The sequence below is a fragment of the Lepisosteus platostomus genome, chromosome 9 (assembly GCF_059453375.1).
Source record: "Lepisosteus platostomus isolate fLepPlt1 chromosome 9, fLepPlt1.hap1, whole genome shotgun sequence".
Lineage (NCBI taxonomy): Eukaryota > Metazoa > Chordata > Actinopteri > Semionotiformes > Lepisosteidae > Lepisosteus > Lepisosteus platostomus.
The window spans coordinates 48,888,926-48,910,233 of record NC_142619.1 but is presented as its reverse complement, the minus strand read 5'-3'; the positions used below and the strand labels follow the sequence as shown (position 1 = coordinate 48,910,233).

The 21,308-nt window shown below is 37.1% G+C and overlaps 1 protein-coding gene across 2 annotated transcripts in view; it reads left to right on the top strand.

The window, feature by feature from the left end:
• Positions 1-19,863, top strand: part of net1 (neuroepithelial cell transforming 1) — a 29,301-nt gene extending 9,438 nt beyond the window's left edge. Inside the window, exons 3-12 of one of the 2 annotated variants that reach the window (XM_088645396.1) lie at positions 2,444-2,503; positions 14,405-14,512; positions 14,731-14,898; positions 15,728-15,790; positions 16,017-16,113; positions 16,305-16,381; positions 16,477-16,734; positions 16,986-17,156; positions 17,377-17,563; positions 18,241-19,863. In XM_088645396.1, coding sequence (XP_088501522.1) covers positions 2,444-2,503; positions 14,405-14,512; positions 14,731-14,898; positions 15,728-15,790; positions 16,017-16,113; positions 16,305-16,381; positions 16,477-16,734; positions 16,986-17,156; positions 17,377-17,563; positions 18,241-18,653 — 1,602 coding nt within the window. In that variant the 3' untranslated portion in view covers positions 18,654-19,863. Of the gene's footprint in view, positions 1-2,443; positions 2,504-10,857; positions 11,107-14,404; positions 14,513-14,730; positions 14,899-15,727; positions 15,791-16,016; positions 16,114-16,304; positions 16,382-16,476; positions 16,735-16,985; positions 17,157-17,376; positions 17,564-18,240 lie in introns of those variants that run through there. The other variant, XM_088645397.1, reaches the window with a different exon arrangement.
• Positions 19,864-21,308: the final 1,445 nt, after the last annotated feature.

The following is a 21,308-nucleotide window of genomic DNA, read 5'->3' as shown; positions in this document are numbered from 1 at the left end:
TTATAGCTATAGCGTTCACCAGTCTAGCCTGATGTCCTCTAATGTAATATTGAGCATGGCCTGTGATGAAAATCAGTTCATTACTATATGTATACATTGTACAGTATACATATATACTGTATATAAAGGCCTTTTATAGTATTGTTTGATGATTATACAGTGATGCGGGGGGGGAAAAGTCACTAGTTTCTGAAAGTAGCATAGCATTTTTGTACCACATTAGTTTTTAGAGTCCTTGTGCTGTACACTAGATGGTATTGAAATTCAAAACATTTGTTTGATGTTAGAAGGCCAGCAAAGGTTTAAAAACACTTAATCTTTTGCCAAAAATCTGTCTTTGATTGTAGTTCACTATTTCCAGTTTATGTAGGAAACATTTGGCTTTAATCAGGTTTCCAAATTAGGTTACATTATCTCAGATGTGTAATCTCTTGGAAACACTTAGGCCTAAATGTTTTTGTTTTTGTTCATCACTTCTCACTTACTAAAATCTGAAGTAAATATACAGTTTTTAAATTCAATTGCCAAGTAAGTGGATGTTTTAATCTTGCAGGCATATAAAGTAAAAACCTAGGCTAAATGTTTTCAAAAATGGAAGGGTTTGCAGGGATTGCTATCCTCTATTTCCATGTCTGCCCTGGGGTTAAATTACAAGAGCCTGCTTATAACCACAAAGTTCAAATATAATTTTAGATTGTCTGATGCAGTTTTCCCCTTTTATATTGCTAATTTTAACAGCCGAGTTTCAGTGTCACGACTGCTTTAATGTCTGTGGGGAAGGTGTCTATTGTCTCATTAAGTGACGTTCTGAGTGTTGAGAGTTCAACTGAAAAACAGTATCGATGGGTCTGGATCCAGTGGGTGACCAAGCTCCACCTGAACTATTCCAAAGCAATTCACACCTAGACACTCCTAGGACCTTCTCAATAGAGAATATTTTGGTACAAAGCTGTGATATATTGTGTGCCAGTTCTCACTCCCCAACCTCTGGGAATGGGGCAGTTCTTATCCTCCATATGGGTCTCAAACAAAGCTGGCAAACAGTACTGGGAGCTCAAATTTATAACCTCTTATAAATGTTACACATCTACAATATAAATTGTGAATTCAAATAGTGTTTGTTGAAAGAATTGGGGGTTCTGTAGCAACTGTGTAGTCAAAAAAATACTGAGATGAAGGTTCAATCTCATTCCAGGATCTTGTCATTTCAAAAGGTTTTGGAATCCTACTTTTAATTAAAGGGCATTCTTAATCAATGTTAATTACGTTTTTTTTATTTTAGTGTTACTGAGAACAGGCTCTTTCTTCATAGAGCTATTACTTTGAATTTGTATTGTAATGATTATAGTGCGGCATGCTTTTAGTGCTTTGTTTTCCTCCTAAAGCCTAAAGACTTGCTATCTAGGTTACGTTTTGTCTGTTTATTGTTCCCTCTGTGTCTTGCACATTGTCTGCTAGGTTCGGTTTTGAATTGCAGTGACCTTGTATTGGAAGGTCATTGAATCTGGAGGAATGGAGCATGAAAAAACCAGTTTTAAATGCCATCGAAATAAAGTGTAGTCATTGCATGTAAAGATGTGAAAGTGGTCTCTTTTGCTTTTTTGTATGAACTACTGTACAGAGCTCTCATGAGAATAACAGCCTACTGTGCCTTTTTTCTGAACACAGGTGTGGCCAGATGTTTTTACTGGTTTGGTTCAAACGAGAGCCCCTCCTGCAGACATTATGTAATGGCAATCTATTTGTTGAAATTTTTTTTTATGAGTTGTTCCAGACTGATGGAAAGAACAGGGGCACCCAGTTATGCTTTTCCCATTTAAACACACCATTTCCTGCTGAATGTGAAATTAAACCATACACACAAACTCCTGTCTAATATATTGTATATTGTCCCTGAGAAAAGTTAACACATAGCTTGTGCATAAGATACACGTTAACAATAATGATGATAATAACATCTTTATTCATAAAGCACTTTTAAAAGTGGCCTCTCAAACTACTTTACAGTAAGAAAAAAAGCACACAATGAGAGGAGGTGGCAGAATTACACAGTTACAATAAGGGTTTGGAATAGTGTTTAAAATCCTCTGTGTAGTAAATGTAAAAGAAAATCTGATTTTTTAAATGATTCTGAATGTAACCTGATTACTGGCTACTATTTGAAGACACATTTTTTCAGAAGTTCCTGAAATATAATAGAGTATTAAAGAATGGCTGAGAAATCCAGAATTGAGAGCCTTACATATCCGGTTATTTGGTCTCTCTTAATTTCTAGATAAAGGCTGACCCCGAGCATCATGCTGTATTGTATGTGTCTATGCCGTTTTTACATACTACGTGGAAAAACATAATGTATTGTTTTATTAAGCTAATAGCAGACGGAAAAAAATCTTTGTTTGCTAGCTCGAATAAAATGCCGTATTGCTTTGTTGTTGCTCTGTAGAAACGAAAGAGACGAGAGAAAGATGATGATGTCGTCAGTCTTTGCAGTTTTGATTTTAAGGTAAGAATGCGTTATATCTTTATTTCTATTTAAGTTTTGTTGGTTTTACATACACTGCCATTGTTCAGAATCACTTTTAAAGCATGAGGCGTAGATGTGAAGAACAGTTAAATGCACTATAAATTTACAACAACATGTAAGACGCAAATGCTTCTGTGATTCAAATGCATTTAATTACATGTTAATTCAATGTATTGCCATGTCTAGAGGAGTGCGCCCATGCTCTATTATTCCCGGTGGAAAGCAAATTAAAGAAGGTGCAGGTGTGGAAGAACTGTCCAAGCACAATACACATTGCATCAATAACCTGAGGCAAGCAGACTACAGATAACAGAGACAGAGATCAGAATTGTGGAGTGTTTAGTTTAGTTATATACAGAACAATTCGGTAATTTGTCTGTACTAGAAAGATGCACTGTGTAAAAGTGCTTCTCCTTTATACTGTAACTCAGGCTGTTTCCAAGTATTAGCAATTTCAGCAAAAAAAAAAGAATAGTGTACTGCCAGAATTGAAGGATAATAGAAATGAAAGATATCTAATGCACAGTGGGCATATGGGCGGAGCAGTGGCTCTGTGGCTAAGGATCTGTGCCTGTGGCTGGAAGGTTGCCGGTTCAAATACGCAGCCGGCAGAGGAATCCTACTCCGTTGGGCCCCTGAGTTCATAAACCCCTTATCCCCAGCTGAGCAAGGCCCTTATCCCCAGCTGCTCCAGGGGTGCTGTGCAATGGCTGACCCTGCGCTCTGACCCCAAGCTTCTCTCCCTGTCTGTGTGTCTCATGGAGAGCAAGCTGGGGTATGCGAAAAGACAAATTCCTATTGCAAGAAATTGTAAAGGGTTAATAAAGTGATGTTATTATTATTATATGTAAATTACACATACTGCTGTTCTACTGACCATAGGAGCACTGACCTTTAGAAAGCAATAAAAATGGAAACAAAACTTATTTGGATTGCTGAAACGTTCCTGACTCATCAATTTGAAAAGGACAATCATATGCTCTGATTTAGGAAAACCTTAGCAACAGTTTGTTATATTGTTATATTTCATCACAGGTAAATTAATCATCAAAGTACAGTACATTTCCCAATTATTGCATATTTGATATGCCTTTATTTAACTTCCTCTAAATCCTACGTGAAGATCGTGTGTCTCTTTTGTTTATGAACTCTTCACTCCATATATTGTTGTGTTGTACACGTCATACATTTTTTTTACAGAAACTGGCATTAGGCCTAAAACATGTTGTTCTTGTAACGCATCCAACCCTGTTTTTTATTTCTTAAGTCTGAGATACCCTGCAATAAGTGATACACCCATGTTTATAGACTGTGACAGACACTCTTACTCTCATTTGTTTTGCTGTGCATTGTCATAAACACAATATGAACGGTATATAGGCCACAAATTGAAACATGGGGGTATTTTGCGTCTCCTGCCAGACCCATAAAGGTTTTTTTACATTTGAATTACAATGTAGTAGTCTGCTTGCATCAAAGACAAAGTTGTGCATAAATAAAAATAAGTATTATGTTTATTTGGACAACGTACAAATTGTAAACTTAAAAACATTGCAGCAAAAAGGAACGTTTATCATGTCTACTCCATCTTGAAGATTTACCCTACACCCTAACTCAGAACAAAATTAGAAGGCATTGCCATGCCTTTCTATAACAGTGAAGCAAAACAGATCTCTGATTTCACAGAGAAACTTTACATTTTTATACATTGCATCATTCCCATACCATATGCTTTTAATATTAAAGCCTTTGATTCTGTTATTGTGGTTCTAAAATACTGAAACAAAGCAACATTTACATCATTCTGTCAGATACCTCTTGCCCAGACCGTACCACATCAAAAGTGTCTTCATACTTTCTCTTTTAGTCAGAAAGGTTCTGTGTTGAAACTGAAGTAAATATGTGCATTTAGATAGACATGTTACATTTGGAATTTAGTGGATGAAACATGCAGATTTTTAATTCACTGTGTGCATTGTATTCTAAGGAAAAAGAGCTTTCACAGAGATAAAACTACACTGTCACTTCATCTACACATTGGAGAGCATTGTCAGAAAATGTATACTAATTCATCAAGAATGGAGATATCCATTTTCTGTATATCAGATTCAAGAAAGATTATCTAGTATTCTTAAACCAAACATCTCTTCAAAATGTTTTTTTTTAGATCAGAGACATGAGTCGTCAATTGTTGTGGCCTTATGAATGCTTTCTTTGCGATCTACTTACTGATGGATAATGCTTTTGAATATCTATTGCACAATGGTATTAAGTAACTCTATCAGTCTTGTAGTTTGCAAAAGGCTTATTTGCGATCAGTTTTTATTACTTTTAACTCGTAGCATGAATTTCAAGATTGTTATCTTTGAAATCAGGTCTTTGCATACATTTGGTATAACTTGGTTGCCGCTTAAATAGGATAGAACTATGCATTCATTTATGTCTGAAACATAAGATGTCATCAGTCATACTGTGTCCATATGTGGATGATACTATCTAATCATTCCTGCAATCAGTAGTAGGACTGTTGTAAACCAGTTCCTCAAGCTCTTGCTGCTTCCAAAATACAGTGCTACAGACACTGATGGCATTGTTTTTATTCATCAAGATAAGAAAAGGATACTGGCCACTCTTTATTATGCAACCCATGCAGAATGTTTCAGCTGTAAATACAGGACAAGCTGTTTTTATGCATGCTGTCGGAGGAAATTGTTCTAGAAAGGTTTTTTCTTTAAATTTCCCTAGAAAGTCTGTAGCTGAACTTCTATTCTTTTGTTCTAACTGAGTTGCAGTACCAAGAGTGGAAGTAGTTTGCCTTCTAATTTTCTGATTATCCATCTTATTTTTAGAAAAAATTAAAGGTTTATTCCATGCTGAAAAGAGAAGAAAAGAAACGCAACGTTTCGTCTGTGGAGCCTTTTTTGGGTGTGCTTCCACTATACAACCAAAGAAGACTCCACAGCTGAAACGTTGTGTTTCTTTGCTTGTTCCTTTGCAGCCTATGCATGCTGACACAGCTACTTACTTAAAGTACTTAATATTATTTTTAGGTTCTTTGTACTCCAAACATAATTTTAAGATGATTGAAATTTAATGGCAACTTTCTGAAATAATATTCCTTACTATAGCGTAAGAGGACAGCTACAATTTGCTCTGCACACTAGTGTACAGATTTATTGGAATACTAAAGATAATGTCAATTATTGAATTCAGCTCACACACTTTCTCATTCAATACATAAATTACCTTCGGCAAACACATCTTGAATTTGCTGAATTAGTAAAACCTAGAAATGTCTTCTAGATAACCTTTTTAGTTTAGATGGATGAAACAGAGTTTACAGGAAAGAGACTTTATTTAAATTCCGATCAGATCCTTTCATACAGTATATCAAGTACAGAACTTCTGCTCCCACTGTATCATTGGAAAGAGGGTTTTATCACAGATATCTACCAAAAATCACTGCCTACGTTCTGTTTCTGTTAATGGGCATATCATTTTATCAGGTGATTCATGTCTTTTAACTGGAGTTGTAGTTACTTTTTGTGTTTTGTAGCAACCAGGTAAACTGAGGGTGCAATCATTCATTTACAATCCAGTTGAATAAACTCTTGAGAAATGAGACATTGTCATCAAGTTGAGCAGGCTATTTGAGCCTGGTTGCCCTTTTTACCTGTTGCATAGCCTTTTTATTTCTTTGGTTTGTACTCCTGATCTCTGAATAATTTAATTGAACCAATTTTTAAAATATATTTAGTTTGGCAGGCCATTTTTTCTCCTACTTACATTGAACATCAACATATAAATGTAAGAATAAGTGATTGCATTTGCAGCAAGTACACTTATCACATAATGCTACTTCATGTTTGTCATCAACAGACTTGATCAATAGGGTGTTTATGTGAAAGTCACAGACTATTAACATGTACATGCTTTGCGCCTTGTTGTAGATGTTCTCTTGTGGAATTCTGTCTCATTGCTCTTCTAAAGCCAGGAAATGTTTGTGTCTGTCTACTGCACTGAGCCCTAGATGCCACAACTCATCCCTGTTTATCAGCAAATGTTCAATAGGGATTTAAACTGGTGACTAAGGCATTCACTGTCACATTCTCATCTCAAGAGAAAGCTGTTATTGCATGTACAGCATACAGACGTGTTTACTTGTAATTTGTTGTCACAATCAGGATTAGCCTGCAGGAACACTCTTCCTTAAAAGTGGGAACGAGGAACAAGGTTTTCCTTAAATCACTGCAAGTGGAGGTCTGGAGTCTAGCCACTCCTGCCCAGGCTATCACACTTAGACCTTTCCATTGATTGATCAGGTGCACAACAATTCCCCTGTTGTTCAGCACATCTGTACCACACCCGCTGACGTCCATCATGGTGCTCTGCACAAAACCTTAATTCATTGTTAAAGAGGACTTGGCACCGCTGCCTGAAGAGCCCACTTGAGGTGACTTAGTCTTAGCATGATGAGACAAAGGCGTTGTTCTTTTCAAAATTAGGCCATATTAGTTTCTTTCTCTACTTTTCTTTTCTTCCACCAGACTCGACAATCAAAATGTTATCACCTGTGCCCAGTTAGCCACCTCACTAATGAGTTGATCTCAGTCAGTCATAAGTGAATGAATATTTATTTTGATTGAATAGTTTCCATACTCAGGATATGCTATTTCTCTGAAAGAATACAGGTACAGCATAAGTAGAGAAATGTTTTTTAATGGTCACTAAAGCTGCAAATATCCTTCTAGCTCTGAGATTTATACATCGTAGAAGTCAGAAATACACAAATACTCAAGGTTTAATCAACAGAGATCTAAAAAATAATAATGTAAGCCTTAATTCTGCAAAATCCACATCTCAGTTTTCTCTAAAGTTAAAGATTTCTCAAGTTTTCTAGTTTCTTTTTTAAACTATTATTTTCAGGTTCTCTTTAATTTTGGGGGGAATGTAAGTAGTAGCAGTTGACATTTCTGTTATTATTTCTTATATGATCCCTAGTAACAAGGTTTTTACATGCCCACTGGGTGTGCAGTTAGAGTGACTTCAGCTGAGATTGTAATCCTCTTCTCCCACTCACCCAGATGCTTTAGGAGTGGCTCTACATAGGAGCAGACTTGTTTTTTCAAATCACTGCCTTTGTGGTCAACACCTACCATCTGTGAGCACAGATAAGTGGCTCAACCCCAGTCCTGAGCTGAAGGAACTGTACTGTAGAATCTTGGGCCTATATTAGTAATTGTGTGTGATTAATCCCTTAATTTGTTTCTGCATGCCAAATTCAGTATTGTCACATATATGATTAAATCCTATGTTAACTTGCATCTTGCCTCAGAATAATTTTGAAGAAGGAAAGTAACAGAGGACTGAACCATCCCTGCGTCTGCAGAATGAATGTTGTCTGTATCAATATTCTTATAAATAAAATCAGTGCATAGTGTTTAATACAGTTAAAATATGTATCTTTCTGGTATTTTTAACTTTTAACTAGCTAAATAAAGAACTAGTAATTGAGAGACAGAAACATAATTTTTGACAGTTAACATTCCAAAAAGGAATATACGAATACACAATATATGGACGCTGAAGTTTAGTACGTTAGTGAGTCATTTTTTTTAAACCACAGAGGGAGAAGGGAATGGAGTATGACTGGTGTTCTGTTTTGCAGTACAGTATGCAAGTTAAAAATATGTTTTGGGTGTGATGCTCAAGAGCTCATTGCGATTGTCATAAACTGGTACCTTCTCAAATTACAATAATAAAGCAGCTTTATGGAAGAAAACATACTGTGGTCAGTTTACACAGCTCGTGCATTGTGCTATATTAATGAAGTGTGGGCTGCAATTTTATTTTGTTTGCAATTCAGTCTAGCATCTAAACAGCACATAATCCTTCACTTTGTAATTTATCCAAAGGAAAATTGTTGTAGCCTGATTAATTACGTCACTATGGATGAGAGGTCTGCTAAGATCATAAAAAGAAGAAAGAAACAATTTTAAATGTTATCAATAACAAAGAAAATACCCTTTTTTTAATCATTTGAGTTTAGCCTATTCTAGTTTCCAGGCTAGTCTGATTTAGCCGTAATTCCCCTATGAAATGAAAAGTTCCTATTTTGTTTCTCAAAAATGTAAATTAAGCTTACTCTTGACTCTTTGACAAATTTCTTATCCTGCACAGTTGATGTTTTATATTAATATATGAACAGTTATACAAATGAACATGTAAAAAAAAAACAAGGATACAATTTGACATCTAGCTTGTTTAGTAGTATGAGACTCGTATCACCTTTTCTTGAAGGAAGCCATGTTTCACCAACATACCTTGGTAGTTTTTTATAGTCTTCCAAGACTCTTTTTGTAAAAAAAAAAAAGTGCTTGTTCTCAGTTTTAAAGGCACTTCTAGCATTCATAGCTTTCTCTTGGCCTTTAACAGGGTGTTCACCATTGATTCTGAAGACCATATAAGGATTTTAAATACTTCAGCATTAAATGTCAAATAGGTAGTGTTCACATTTTGTGAGATTTTATAGTGTAAATAGCTGCATTTATAAGTAATAATTTATGGTTCAGGTGGTAATATTTGACATTTTTGAGGGTTTAAAATTATTCCTATGAATGCCGTTATACATAATAAATTATTACAGTGGATATTCTTTCCCACATCTGTTACTTTTCCTCATGAGTAATTTCATTCTTTAAGACTTTGACCTTCTCATTCAATTGCTGTCTATTCTTAAGTGGTAAAGTACTTTAAAGTCAATTTTGTGTAACTAATGCTTTGATTGTTATTTTGTAACGTCTTCCATAAAATATTTGGCTTTAAACAGCATTTGTGTTTTTACCAATTGTTTTAACCGAACTATACATCCAACAGTGTTTTAAATGACGTTCTCTAGTATAAGCAATACTATAGCTCATACCAGTGTGTAAACTCTTTGTGCAAACCTGTGAAAATGTAGGTCACTTTCTTGTAAAATACCCCTCCCCCTCAACAGAAACTTTACCAAAAACAGGGCGATCAGGATTATCCAGGTATCATTGCACACCTTTCTCAACAATTAATTTGTTGAAATAAAAGACAAATTCTGCATAATTTCCTTGGCAGCAATACTGCAATAAAGCAATACTGTACCTTTTTTAAACATTCCAATATCTAAAGAGACATACAGAGATTGAGTGCCTTTTTGAGTAAAATGTGTCGTACCCATTTGTACAGCTTGGTTTACTGCAAACGGAGTAAAACTCTTTACCTTGTACTGCGTTTCTCAACTCCCCTGGGATTTGAACTCTCAACCCTCAGGCTAGGAGTCCAGAGTCCTAAACTCCACTCCAAATTGTCATCAGATTACAGAAAATGTTTCATTTTAATTCTAATGCGAATTTTACAGTACTGTCTCCTTTGTTACACTTGTGTAAATGACTCTTTAGTACAAATCCCTAGGTGTTCACACTTACCTTTTGACTATGCATTCGTATTTTTGGACTGTATAGTACTTGTTTAAAGATGGTGGATGAGAAAATACTAGTATAATTGAGTGCAGATAGTTTGTCCTTTCTCGGCAGTCACTGTAGAGCAACTGTTGGTTTTTATCTTTTAATACTTATTTTCTTATAATATCAAAGTAGTAATGAGAGCGAGCTGCTTGTTTAATTGGTCATTTTAGTCAATTGGTGAGACAGTTGAATCAGCACTTGGGACCTGGGTTTGAATCTGGGCTGGGGCATGTCCTTCCTGTATTTTTGTTGGTTTTCTCTCACCCCCAAAGACACGCTGTCTAAATTGTAAAGGAACATGCTGAAAAAAGAAGAAAAGAAACACAATGTTTCGGCTGTGGAGTCTTCTTATTTGTTCCTTTTCAGCCTATGCATGCTGACACAGCTACCTACTGAACTGTCTAAATCGTACCTGTCTCCATGTGCCAGCAGAGGCTGATGCCACATCCAGGGCAAGTGTACCTTTGTGCTCTCAGTCCTGTCTTGTGTTGATCGAACAAGCAACTTTGTATTAATTGATGAATCTTTTTAACCAATCTTGTATTTGCATTTCTTACGTGGGTAAACTTATTGAAAGGCATAGACATTGATTTGTGTATATTTGTTTACAGGTTTTGTAACAAACTATTGCTTAACATTAAAAACAATCAAATTTAGCATTAAGCAGAATTAAGAGTATGAAACAAGACTAGCGCTACAGTACAGGGTTGTATTTATAGTTCAAGTCAAAGTTGTTTCTCCACCCCTTTAACATGACACAGCCCCTGTTGGCTGACAAAGGATCCCAGGAGAAGGTTGTACCTCTTGCTTTGCCCCTCCTACCTTGACTAAAGTTCACTCTCCCTCTAACAGGGAAATAGACTAGACAGGGAAACTTAGTGAGCAGGGAGGTCACACAGTAGACTGAAGAAAGAAGGAGGATTTTTTTTTTTACTTGGATTATATTTTAAAGTGAATTTTTCATGTGGAATTACCTGTAGGAGTTAACAAAGCATGGTGGCTTACGATGAAATTGGGAGTATAGTGCCTATCAAAAGGACTCTTCAAGTTCTAGATATCCAGAATCAGTTCAACAAAGAATCCGAGGTAAGAAAAGATGTTGGTAAATAAAGAACAGGTGCTGCTGTTCCTAAGATCATGTTAAATCAGTCCTTTTTTTGCATATTAGTTCTCAAGTCATATTTATATTTATTCATTCTTGGCTGTTTCAAACATTTGAATGCCTTCTGTTCTTAAATGAGAAAATGGATTCTGACTCCATTTCAAGATCTGCTTATGGTAAATTAGACCGTGACCTCAAGATCAAACCTTGATTAGTTTTATGGTTTAGCATTTCTGCTATCTTATTTTGTAAGTGCTGTTTTGGAATTTTTGGTAACATACAGTTTTTAAATATAAAGTACTGCTAAAGTTTGTTACAAACGTCAAATGTTCGGAATGACCATTATATTGAAGTTATACACTCTAGTCAAGTCATAGACATTTACTGTAGTAGACTTGTTTTAAAACCGGACAGATGACTTCACATTAAGACCTATGAAACCTTTAAAGCACAAACACAATCACCCTGACATCAAAGCGCAGTTTAAGCCAAGAGGGGCTGAATAAGTTAGTGTTATTTTGCACAAAGGTGAAGAATTTTTTTTCTCTGAAGCATTAAAAAAAGGCTTCAAATTTGAACATTTGCATTTGGGTTATTACTATCAGAATCTGTTCTGCTTTAGTTCCAATTTCCTTCCTTATCGAGACCTTCTGTGGTTTTCTTTGGTGTGTGTGAGATGGGAAATGACTTTTTCTGTGATGAGCGATAGTTCAAGCAGGAATAGCTAAATGAGCTTGGAGATCAAATATGAATTACCTAATAAATTTTTTGTGCATGGTTTTGTAAAGCTTGTTGGTTTAACGCATGCACTGACGGACATCAAGAACATTTGGTAAATCCTCTTGTTCTAGTCTGGTACCTTAGCTGACCTAAGGATTCTTGGATACTTTTTCTTCTGAATAAAATGTTGACCACTGAATTCTTTTCAAGTATTTGTGTTGGCAATACGAGGTTTTGAAGGTTTTCCTGTTCTCTGCTATGGGTTGATTAAGATTTAGTGTGGTTAAAAAGCTAAACAAAACACAACATTACAGAGGTAGGGTTCTAATCAATTTGAACTTTAAGTTTAAATTGAATTTTTTGTGGTTATAATACATTTTTTGTTGTTTTTAGTTTGATATAGGTTATTGGAGTACATACCATGCCAAATGCTCATAAAATTAAATATAATTTAAATATAAGGTTGTCCTGTGTATGTTAGGGTCACAGACTGTAGCTGGCAGCCACGCTACATTGTGAAGTAGAGGAATAAAAAAGGGGGTGGTTATGCCTCGGGGAATAGAACTCTAGACAGGCCACACTAAACATTTATCAAAGAATCTTGTCATTTGCCGGATCTGGGTGGTTTCCTGTATTAAGCAAAATCTTTTATCCTCAAGAGTGCACAATCTAGAACTGCAATCAAACCACTACCTGAAATAGAAACATATTATCGTTTCTCTTTATAATGTTTTTTCAGGGTCTTCCACACATAGGAAACGTATTTGAAGTGTCAAATGTTTCCATGGTTTTCTTTGGGCTACCTCCAAAGTTTTTTATTGTAAATATCATCTGCCACTTTTTTGTACTGTTCTGGTGTTAATGTTAATATAAGAATAAGTAAGGAATACGTATCAAGTTACTAACGCTTATTAAAATCATGGAATGAACTTTATGAAGCACATTGTTTGAAAATGAGTGGTTGTCTTTAGCCGACATATGGAAAATATTAATGCCAACTACATCACAGAAATGTTTCATTGCCAGTAGCATTTTTCTGCAGCTCTCTGTCCTAGAATGGGTCTGTATAGACTTTCTATACTGCTTAGCTTGTCAAACAGAAAAGCACTACAAAAAAGGTCTTCTGTGTACCATACTAATTTCTACTTCAAACAATTAGTAATCTAATGGGGTTTTTTTTCAGAAGGCGCAAATGAATATCAATGCTTAAGAGAATTATAGAAATTCATAGGCTAAATTCTCGTAGAAAATCACAAATTACTTTTTACAGGAAAAAAGTTACAAAATTAGTGGCTTTACTCTTGAAGTGAAAAAGGTGCAAAGTTTTCAGCAAAATTGCTGTGTATCATTTAAAGTTTTTAATTTTTATTATGCGTATGTTTAAGTCTTATTTAGGTCCAGTTCAGACTGAGACAAAATTTATCTCCATTACATTTATTTTGCTGTGGTTCCTGTCATTGGCCAGTACATTCTCTTTTCTCACAGTATATGACTCTCAGAGGGAAGGGAATGCATAGCAAATGAAAAAAAGCTTTGCTTTGTCTTAACCTGTTGGGTAGTCTTGGCTGCAAAGGGGGGTTCTGCAGCTGCTGTTGTATTCATTCAGGTTCTCTTCCCCCTCACACGCAAGTCTGTCTGCCTGTTCCGACATGAAAGAATCTCTCCCACTGTACTGCTTCTCTATAAATGTGGATTAGTACCAACCTACTTGTAACCACTCACAATTAACTCTGATTAGTAGTGTAAAAAACATGATGATTGTATATTAAACCACAATTTAGTCTATGATCCCATTTAACCCAATACTTTGAATTTTTAATCAACTAGTGATTAAGTGATTAAGGATGAGGATGTTACATGTTTTAACTTATACAGGCTTTGATCTCCTTTTAAGTGTAATGGTACTACAATCATTTAACCAACTTTTCTGCCTGTTTATTGAAGAATGGAAGAATAAAAACGGGTCCCTGAGTACAGTGTTATTAAACAAATGTAAAAGTATTGCACCGATTGGCCTACTTTTTGTGAAGTGAATAGTACACATTATACAAGGCAGAATTTCTTTTCAATGGTCATTTTGTATGCAAGTTGCCGAAAAGCAAAAACAATTCTCCATTCATAGTAATCAAAGACCATTTGCTAAGGGTTTTTTTACCACCCTGGGTATGGCAGCTGAGACTAGAACCAGATACATACCACAAATGCCTCCAAGCCTTTTTACCCTCCTAGAAGTAAGTGTAGGCCATTGTAAACAGATAAGAACCATGGGATCATCACATGTTAAAAAAACAGCTGTTGACTAGGGCAATTTCCTGACCTTTTTGGGAGGAGCATTAGTATAGTATTACCAGCCAGAAAATGCCATAGCAAAGCTTCTGAAATTTACCCAGTATCTTGTACCTTTTTCTTTAGATTACTGTCCCAGAAATTGTACTGACTGTCAGATTAAAAAAAAATTATTCTTCTCTGGTTTGAGAGAAGGATTGGTGAGGTGTTGGTGATTTATCTCACTGAGGATTTCTACAAACCTGGATTAATTCTGATTTTTTGCTTGTTTTTCAGGAACCAAGTAACAAGCGGGTTAGACCTCTTGGCAGGGTGACTTCGCTAGCTAATTTAATCTCTCCGGTGAGAAATGGTGCAGTCAGGCGCTTCGGACAAACTATCCAGGTAAAAAATGACCCGCTTTTATAGACTTTAACAGTGTGTACTAGTTATCAATGATGTTGATAGCAATGATGACAAAGCTGTGTTTTTGATTTATTATGCAGAGCCACTGGATAAAGATTGTGAAATGTCACTTCCAGTTTGAAAGGGACGTGACAGGAAAGAGTACACCCTTGCTGTGATGGCAGGTGAATCTGAACTGGCTTTTATTTCCTCCACAGTCCATCTCTTTCCGAGGTGATGGCAAATCCCCCAGTGCCTCCCAGAAGTCCTGCAGTAAAGCTGCCGCGCCTACACCCCCGAAGAGGCGGAACAGTACGCTTTGGTCAGAGACGTTGGATGTGAACAAGAAAGGAACGTTTTCTGCCAAGGAAATCAAGAGACAAGAGGTCTGTGTGTTTGGATTTGCGAAGAGCATGAGAAAAGCTCGCTTATTGAGTGATTTCATTTGGACTTAAACAAGCTTATTTATGTAAAGTGGCATAAGCTGCCATTTCCCTGGCCAGACCCGCGGCGTGCTTGTCGTGTGATGTATGTGAAAATGTTTGACTCAATTTTGCTGATAGTCTTCCAATGTTTGAGCTGATCCAGACATTCTCAGCTATTACAGACTTGGCACACTCTGTACTTTTTCCCCTTACTTACCCCTCAGGGAGTGCGTTGGCAGGGGTCGGCAACTTCTCCGTACACGGACATGCTTGCCCATGGCTGGAGTTAGCTTCGTCTGGGGTGGAGAATAAGCGTGCAGATTAGGATGAGTTTTTCGCGCACCTGAAGGCTGCGTTTTGTGCCGAACAACAGCTAAAATGCAAGGAGTGGGAATCGCCCCTGAAAGTGAAAAATTAAGAGGGAGCATGCTTTGTCTGTGGCAGTACTATTGCTCATGATAAAACTGTCCACTATTCCTCGGAGTCCACCTTGTGCATTTGTCATCTGAGCCAGCCAGTACACTGTACTGTTACAACCAACTATCAAACAGTTCTGTCTGAAAAGTCTGTTTCGAAAGCGTGCAGTCAGAACTCCAAGTTCAAATTTCAAAGTTCATGTAAGGAATTCTGTTAGAGTATTAAGTCTATGAGATCACTTATGCAATTGAGATAATTGCTAACAAATGTATTTTGAGCACAGTGCATCACATGATGTATGTTATATCTGATACAGTATGTAATTTGATTGAATTTTGTTGGACTTAAATCGTTTTTTCCTTTTTCTTCTCAGGCTATATTTGAACTGTCTCGAGGGGAACAAGATTTGATTGAAGACCTCAACCTAGCCCGGAAGGTCAGTTATTTGTCTGACTCAAAAATAATTTACTGTCATCACAATACATGTTACACAAACAGACTAAATCAGATCTTGGCTGTCTTCACTGCACATATTTTCAGCTGTATCTTTTCAAAAGGAAAACAAATCATAGGCATGAATGGCAAATGCCGTACAGTCCTTTTCAGATCAGTGTTCTTCCATATAAAAAAAGAAGAGATTGATTTTTAAATTTATTTTTTAGGCATACCATGATCCTATGCTGAAGCTGTCCATAATGTCAGAAGAGGAGTTGACGCAGATCTTTGGAGATCTGGATTCATACATACCACTGCATGAAGGTGAGGCCTTTAAAACTCCTTTATTTATTTTTTCTTTTGATATTCAGTGTATAAAATGTTGGACTACGTGTAATCTCCAGGGGGAAAAAAGCAAAAATAAGTAACAATAAAGTAAGATAAAAGTTTACCTTATATGTGGTACATACACTTAAATTTAAATGTATATATTAAATCATTCTTCTTTCTTTCAGATCTACATGCACAGCTTGCAAGAGCAAAAGGTCCAGATGGAACAGTGGGACAAATTGGTCACATTGTTGTGAACTGGGTGGGTATTATGTTTCTCTGACTCGAGAGTTTCTGTGTTTTATTCTGTTTCTTGCAGTTGGTTGACTGAGCTCTGCATTCTTATTGAATCTGCAGTTGCCAGGGCTCAATGCCTACAAAGACTACTGCAGCAACCAGCTGGCAGCAAAGGCCCTTTTGGACCAGAAGAAGCAGGACCGTCGAGTACAGGACTTCCTGCAGCGCTGCCTGGAATCTCCTTTCAGCCGCAAGCTGGATCTCTGGAGTTTCCTGGACATCCCCCGCAGCCGGCTTGTCAAGTACCCTCTTCTCCTGAAAGAGATCCTAAAGCACACTCCCCAGGATCACCCTGATGTACAGAGCCTAGAGGAGGCGGTATGTGGGCTACTGTACTTATGTCTATGGCTGTTTACAGAGTCGCTAAACATAACCAATTTCAACTACCATATCTGTCAACAGTGTTCAAACAGGAATCTGTGTAGAATCTGGTGGGTGAAACCAAGCTGAATTTCAGATCAGTTACTCACGCATAACCTGACCTGAATTCATTTTTTAAATGTTTAGTGCTTTGAGTTATGCTACAGAGTATCATGCTATAATAAGTACGTTTCTGTTGACGATTGCAGATTTCCATAATCCAAGGAGTTCTTTCAGACATCAACATCAAGAAGGGAGAATCTGAATGCCAGTATTACATTGACAAGCTGGAGTACCTGGATGACAAGCAGAGGGATCCTCACATTGAGAAATGCAGGACTTTGCTGTGCCACGGAGAGCTGAGGAACAAGAGTGCAACAGTGAGTTGCCAGGCTTTCCTTGTTCTTCAGAAACTAAAGTCACATTGTGAAAAAACACAAGCCAGAAGTTTTGAAAATGGCATTTGTTTTATGAAGGGTATACTGTTCTTGAATTGTGAATTCAGATTTGTTTGAGAAAATTGTAATATTGGTATGTTATTGTGTTAAATTTGTTTAAATAGTAAATAATGCCTATATAACGTGGCGTCTTTTTTTCTAGAAACTGTACGTCTTCTTGTTCCAAGAGCTGCTGATTTTGACGCGGCCTGTGACCAGGAACGAACGCCTCTGTTACCAAGTGTACCGGCAGCCCATCCCAGTGCGGGACCTGGTCCTGGAGGACCTTCAGGACGGGGACGTCAGGATGGGCGGCTCTTTCAGAGGAGCTTTCAGCAACTCGGACAAAGGTGGGAAGCGCCATGCTTTGTGTTGCACTGAGCCCCACCCCTTTCTGAAACAGCTCTCCTTGTTTACTTCAGTCTCTGAACTTGGGCTGTAGTTCAACGTTAATATGCTTTCTACAGTCCAAAGAATGATTTTCCTTTCAAGAATGCATTCAAAGCAAGAATCCAGACCCTGCCACAAAGCTCGTTTACAATTAGGATGCATTATAGAGCAATTACATGGTACCCTGAGGAATCAGATTATGATACATCTGCCCTTATTTCTCAAGTGAGGTTCTGCCACCCCAGAAAGTGCAAAATAAGTATTTGTTTGCAATTTTTTGCAGTGGTAAAATATAGATAAATGGATTGTTAGTGTACTTTTGTGTTACTCCAAGATTGACTTTGCTTACACGTTTAAAAATTAAGATGCAAATTAATTATACACGTTCTTAAATTAGGCTATTTCACCTCCCTACCATATCTGTTTAAGGTGTTCAAACAGGAATTAGGTCTGTGTAGAATTTGGTGGGTGAAATCAAGCTGAATTTCAGGTCAGGGTATAGACAAGTTCCTCTGACACATAACCTGTCTATCAATCTCTGAATGCAGGGTATAATTCAATAAGGACAATGTTAATATTCTACAGTGCAACGATTAGTTTACTGCACTGACTAAAACTTGCTGCTTTTGTTTTACAGCTAAAAATATCTTCAGGGTGCGATTTGCGGACCCGTCCCATGGCCAGTCCCACACGCTGCAAGTCAATGACGTCTTTCACAAGCAGCAGTGGCTCAACTGCATCCGCACCGCCATCGCGGCGCAGCAGCCTGCCCAGTCCCCTCAGAGGGACAGAGAGCTGCCGCTGCTCAGCGAGGAGCCGGAGGGGGTCTCGCCTCTGCCGGGGCCCGTGGCCATGAAGAGGCGGTCCTCCACCCTCTCCGGCGTCGTCCACATGGAGGCGGACGAAGACGCCACGGGCACTGCTCCTGCTCAGGACTCCCTGGAGGACGTCGAGAACGTCCAGGCCTCGGCTCACAAGACGCCGCCCGCGCGGAAAACGAGAAAGGAGAGGTTCCATTCGTCAGGGAAAAGGAAGGAAACGCTGGTGTAAATAAGCCAAAACGTGGCTTGAAAAGGACCTGTATTTATGAATATTTGTTTTCTATGTATAATACAGCGTTAACTTTCATCTGTTTTATACTTTTTATTTCATTTTCTTAATGGCAGCTACGTTCAATATATTCAGCTGTACTGCAGAAGAAAGAAGTCTAACAGCTGAATGCGAGAGGGTTGAGCGTCCTTTTTCGTAGATGGTTTGAGAGAATTTGTTGATACTCCCTTTTGCCTCTACACTCCCATTCTGAATTGGCATTATGGTAATTTTGATTTTAGCGACTTTGTTCCTTTTTAAACGTTTTTATATATGCCCAAACAATTATTGTTTTTTTACTAAAATAAGCACTGTTTTAGTATCATGTCAGCCATTATAACAATACCAATTATCTAATATTTGTAGAGAAATATGTGTTGTAGATTTGTAAAGAAATGCCATTGTAAATAGTCAATAGTTAATCTGATCCTAAGGTAAGCAGTTTGTAAAGAAACAATCCTATTTTCTCATTTTTGCATTCCTTATTGTACAGATGTTATCTTGCCCAATATTATATGTTTTCCATAGTTTATATTCATTGAATCAAATACAGTGCTTTTTTAAACAATCACCAGTTTGTACCAAACTGGTAATTGAGTTTTAAGAATAGTATTTTTATGACAAATATAAACTGAGCCAAGTTGGTTTTGAGCTGACATTTGTTTTGCTAAAAAATGGAATAAACCCTCCAGTATAGCATCTTGCATGAGGATTTTTGGTTGTTACTGCAAGCATGTAAATGCTGTTTATAGCATTGGACTACTGAAGAACATGAAGGTGTAATGTAAATATTTTATGTTGAAGGGGGAACGTGTATGTTGTAGAAGGTATGAGAAGTGGAAACGCAAAGAGTTATAAGGATATATTGTTGCAGGTAATGTTTGAACAAGTTATTTGAGGTTAACTTAGGTTCGTACTGTAACTGTTAGAGCTACAAGATAGTTTAACACCTGCTTCTGTGTGTGGTGAATTTTTCTCTTAATAAGAAAAAAGTCATCATGAGTTGGCAAAAAAAAATATGATGGTAAGCTTGTATGTAGGGAAGGTGAGAATTTTGAAGAAGGACTTGGTATGTTCGATGGTTAGAAGAAAATATGAGTTTAATGTAGAAGAGGTTTTGAGTGGTGTACAGTGTTGGATGTGAAACAATAAAAACCTGTAATAGAACTGATTTCTGAGTTCTGTTTTGTTTCTCAATAATTGTTCATAATTTAGAAGTTTTCTTGAAATTATAAGTGAAGGCATACAAATGACATTTTAATATTTATCAGAACACTTTCCAGGCTTTTATCTTAAACAATTTTTCTGCTAATGTACTATTAATATTTCTTTTCAAAAAGCAGCTTATTTTGAATGTCTCAAAAACTTCCTTACACAATAGCATTCTCGACACAGTTCTCAACACAGTGTGCATCCATTCATTTTCTAACCACTTCTTCCAATACAGGGTCACAGGAGGTGCCAGGGCTATCCTGGCCAGCATCAGCTGCAAGGCAGGGTACACCCTGGACAGGACACCAATGTTTCTAGACGCCAGTTAACATACTGCTATGTTTTTGAACTGTGGGAGAAAATTGGAACACCCAGAGGAAACCCACACAAATGTAGGGAGAGCATACAAACCTTTTAATGTTTTCACTTGTAAAACGTAGGAAAACCCATCCTGATCCTAGGTTTTACAATATATTTGTTACTTATTCTTCATTCTCTCCTGTGTACAAATTCAGTATTTCTGTCATTGCCAATTTGTCAGTAGTTCCTTAAAATGCATGGATGACCCTTTCCTGATGGGAACCATAGGTAGGAACCTAGAAATCCAGGGACATCTTTGTAGTTGCTGTGAAGGGAAAAAGTCTGCTGAGAAATCCCAACAGATGGTATGTCAGAATACCATACAGCAAAATACTTTCTCAAGGATGCTACTGGACAGTAAGGTGAACAGGTGGATGAGTGACAATGTATATAGTGACAATGTATATAGTATATATGATCCCTGCCATATCCTTCTTATACCTTCTAAGCCTAACTGGGATAATGTTTCTATATTTAAGAACCCATATACATATATGCGTTTTCATGGATTGCTATAACCGTTACTATGTGAAATCACACAAGTTAGCTTTAGTTTAACATTTGTAAATACTAAAACATGGCATTATTTTTACCCTATAGAATATGAAGCCTGTACACCACTGCTATAAGGCGTTGATCAGTTCAAAGCATTTTTGCCCTAAAAATGGTGTCTGGAGCAAAATTCCTATTGGATTGTGAATGACATGGTATGGAAACCCCCTGCTACAAAGAGTTGTTGGGTTGAACAGGCAGAAGAGGAACATTAATGCTGTCTTTGGGTAAAGAACAGGTTTTGTCATTTAGCGAAAAAGTGACTAGAAACCACATCTTGCATATGAGCATGTAGTGGCAGGCTTTGAATTTCAGCCACATCTTGTGCTGTTACAGTATCTCAGCAGATCTTCAAGATGAAGATGAATTCCAGACAATTTTAAACATTTTTTAAATACAATTCTGGCATTATTCAGGACCTGTTCACAATTACAGTATACAATCAACTGCTTGTTTCCTTATTTTTGGCTCCTCATAGGTGATGAGAAAATG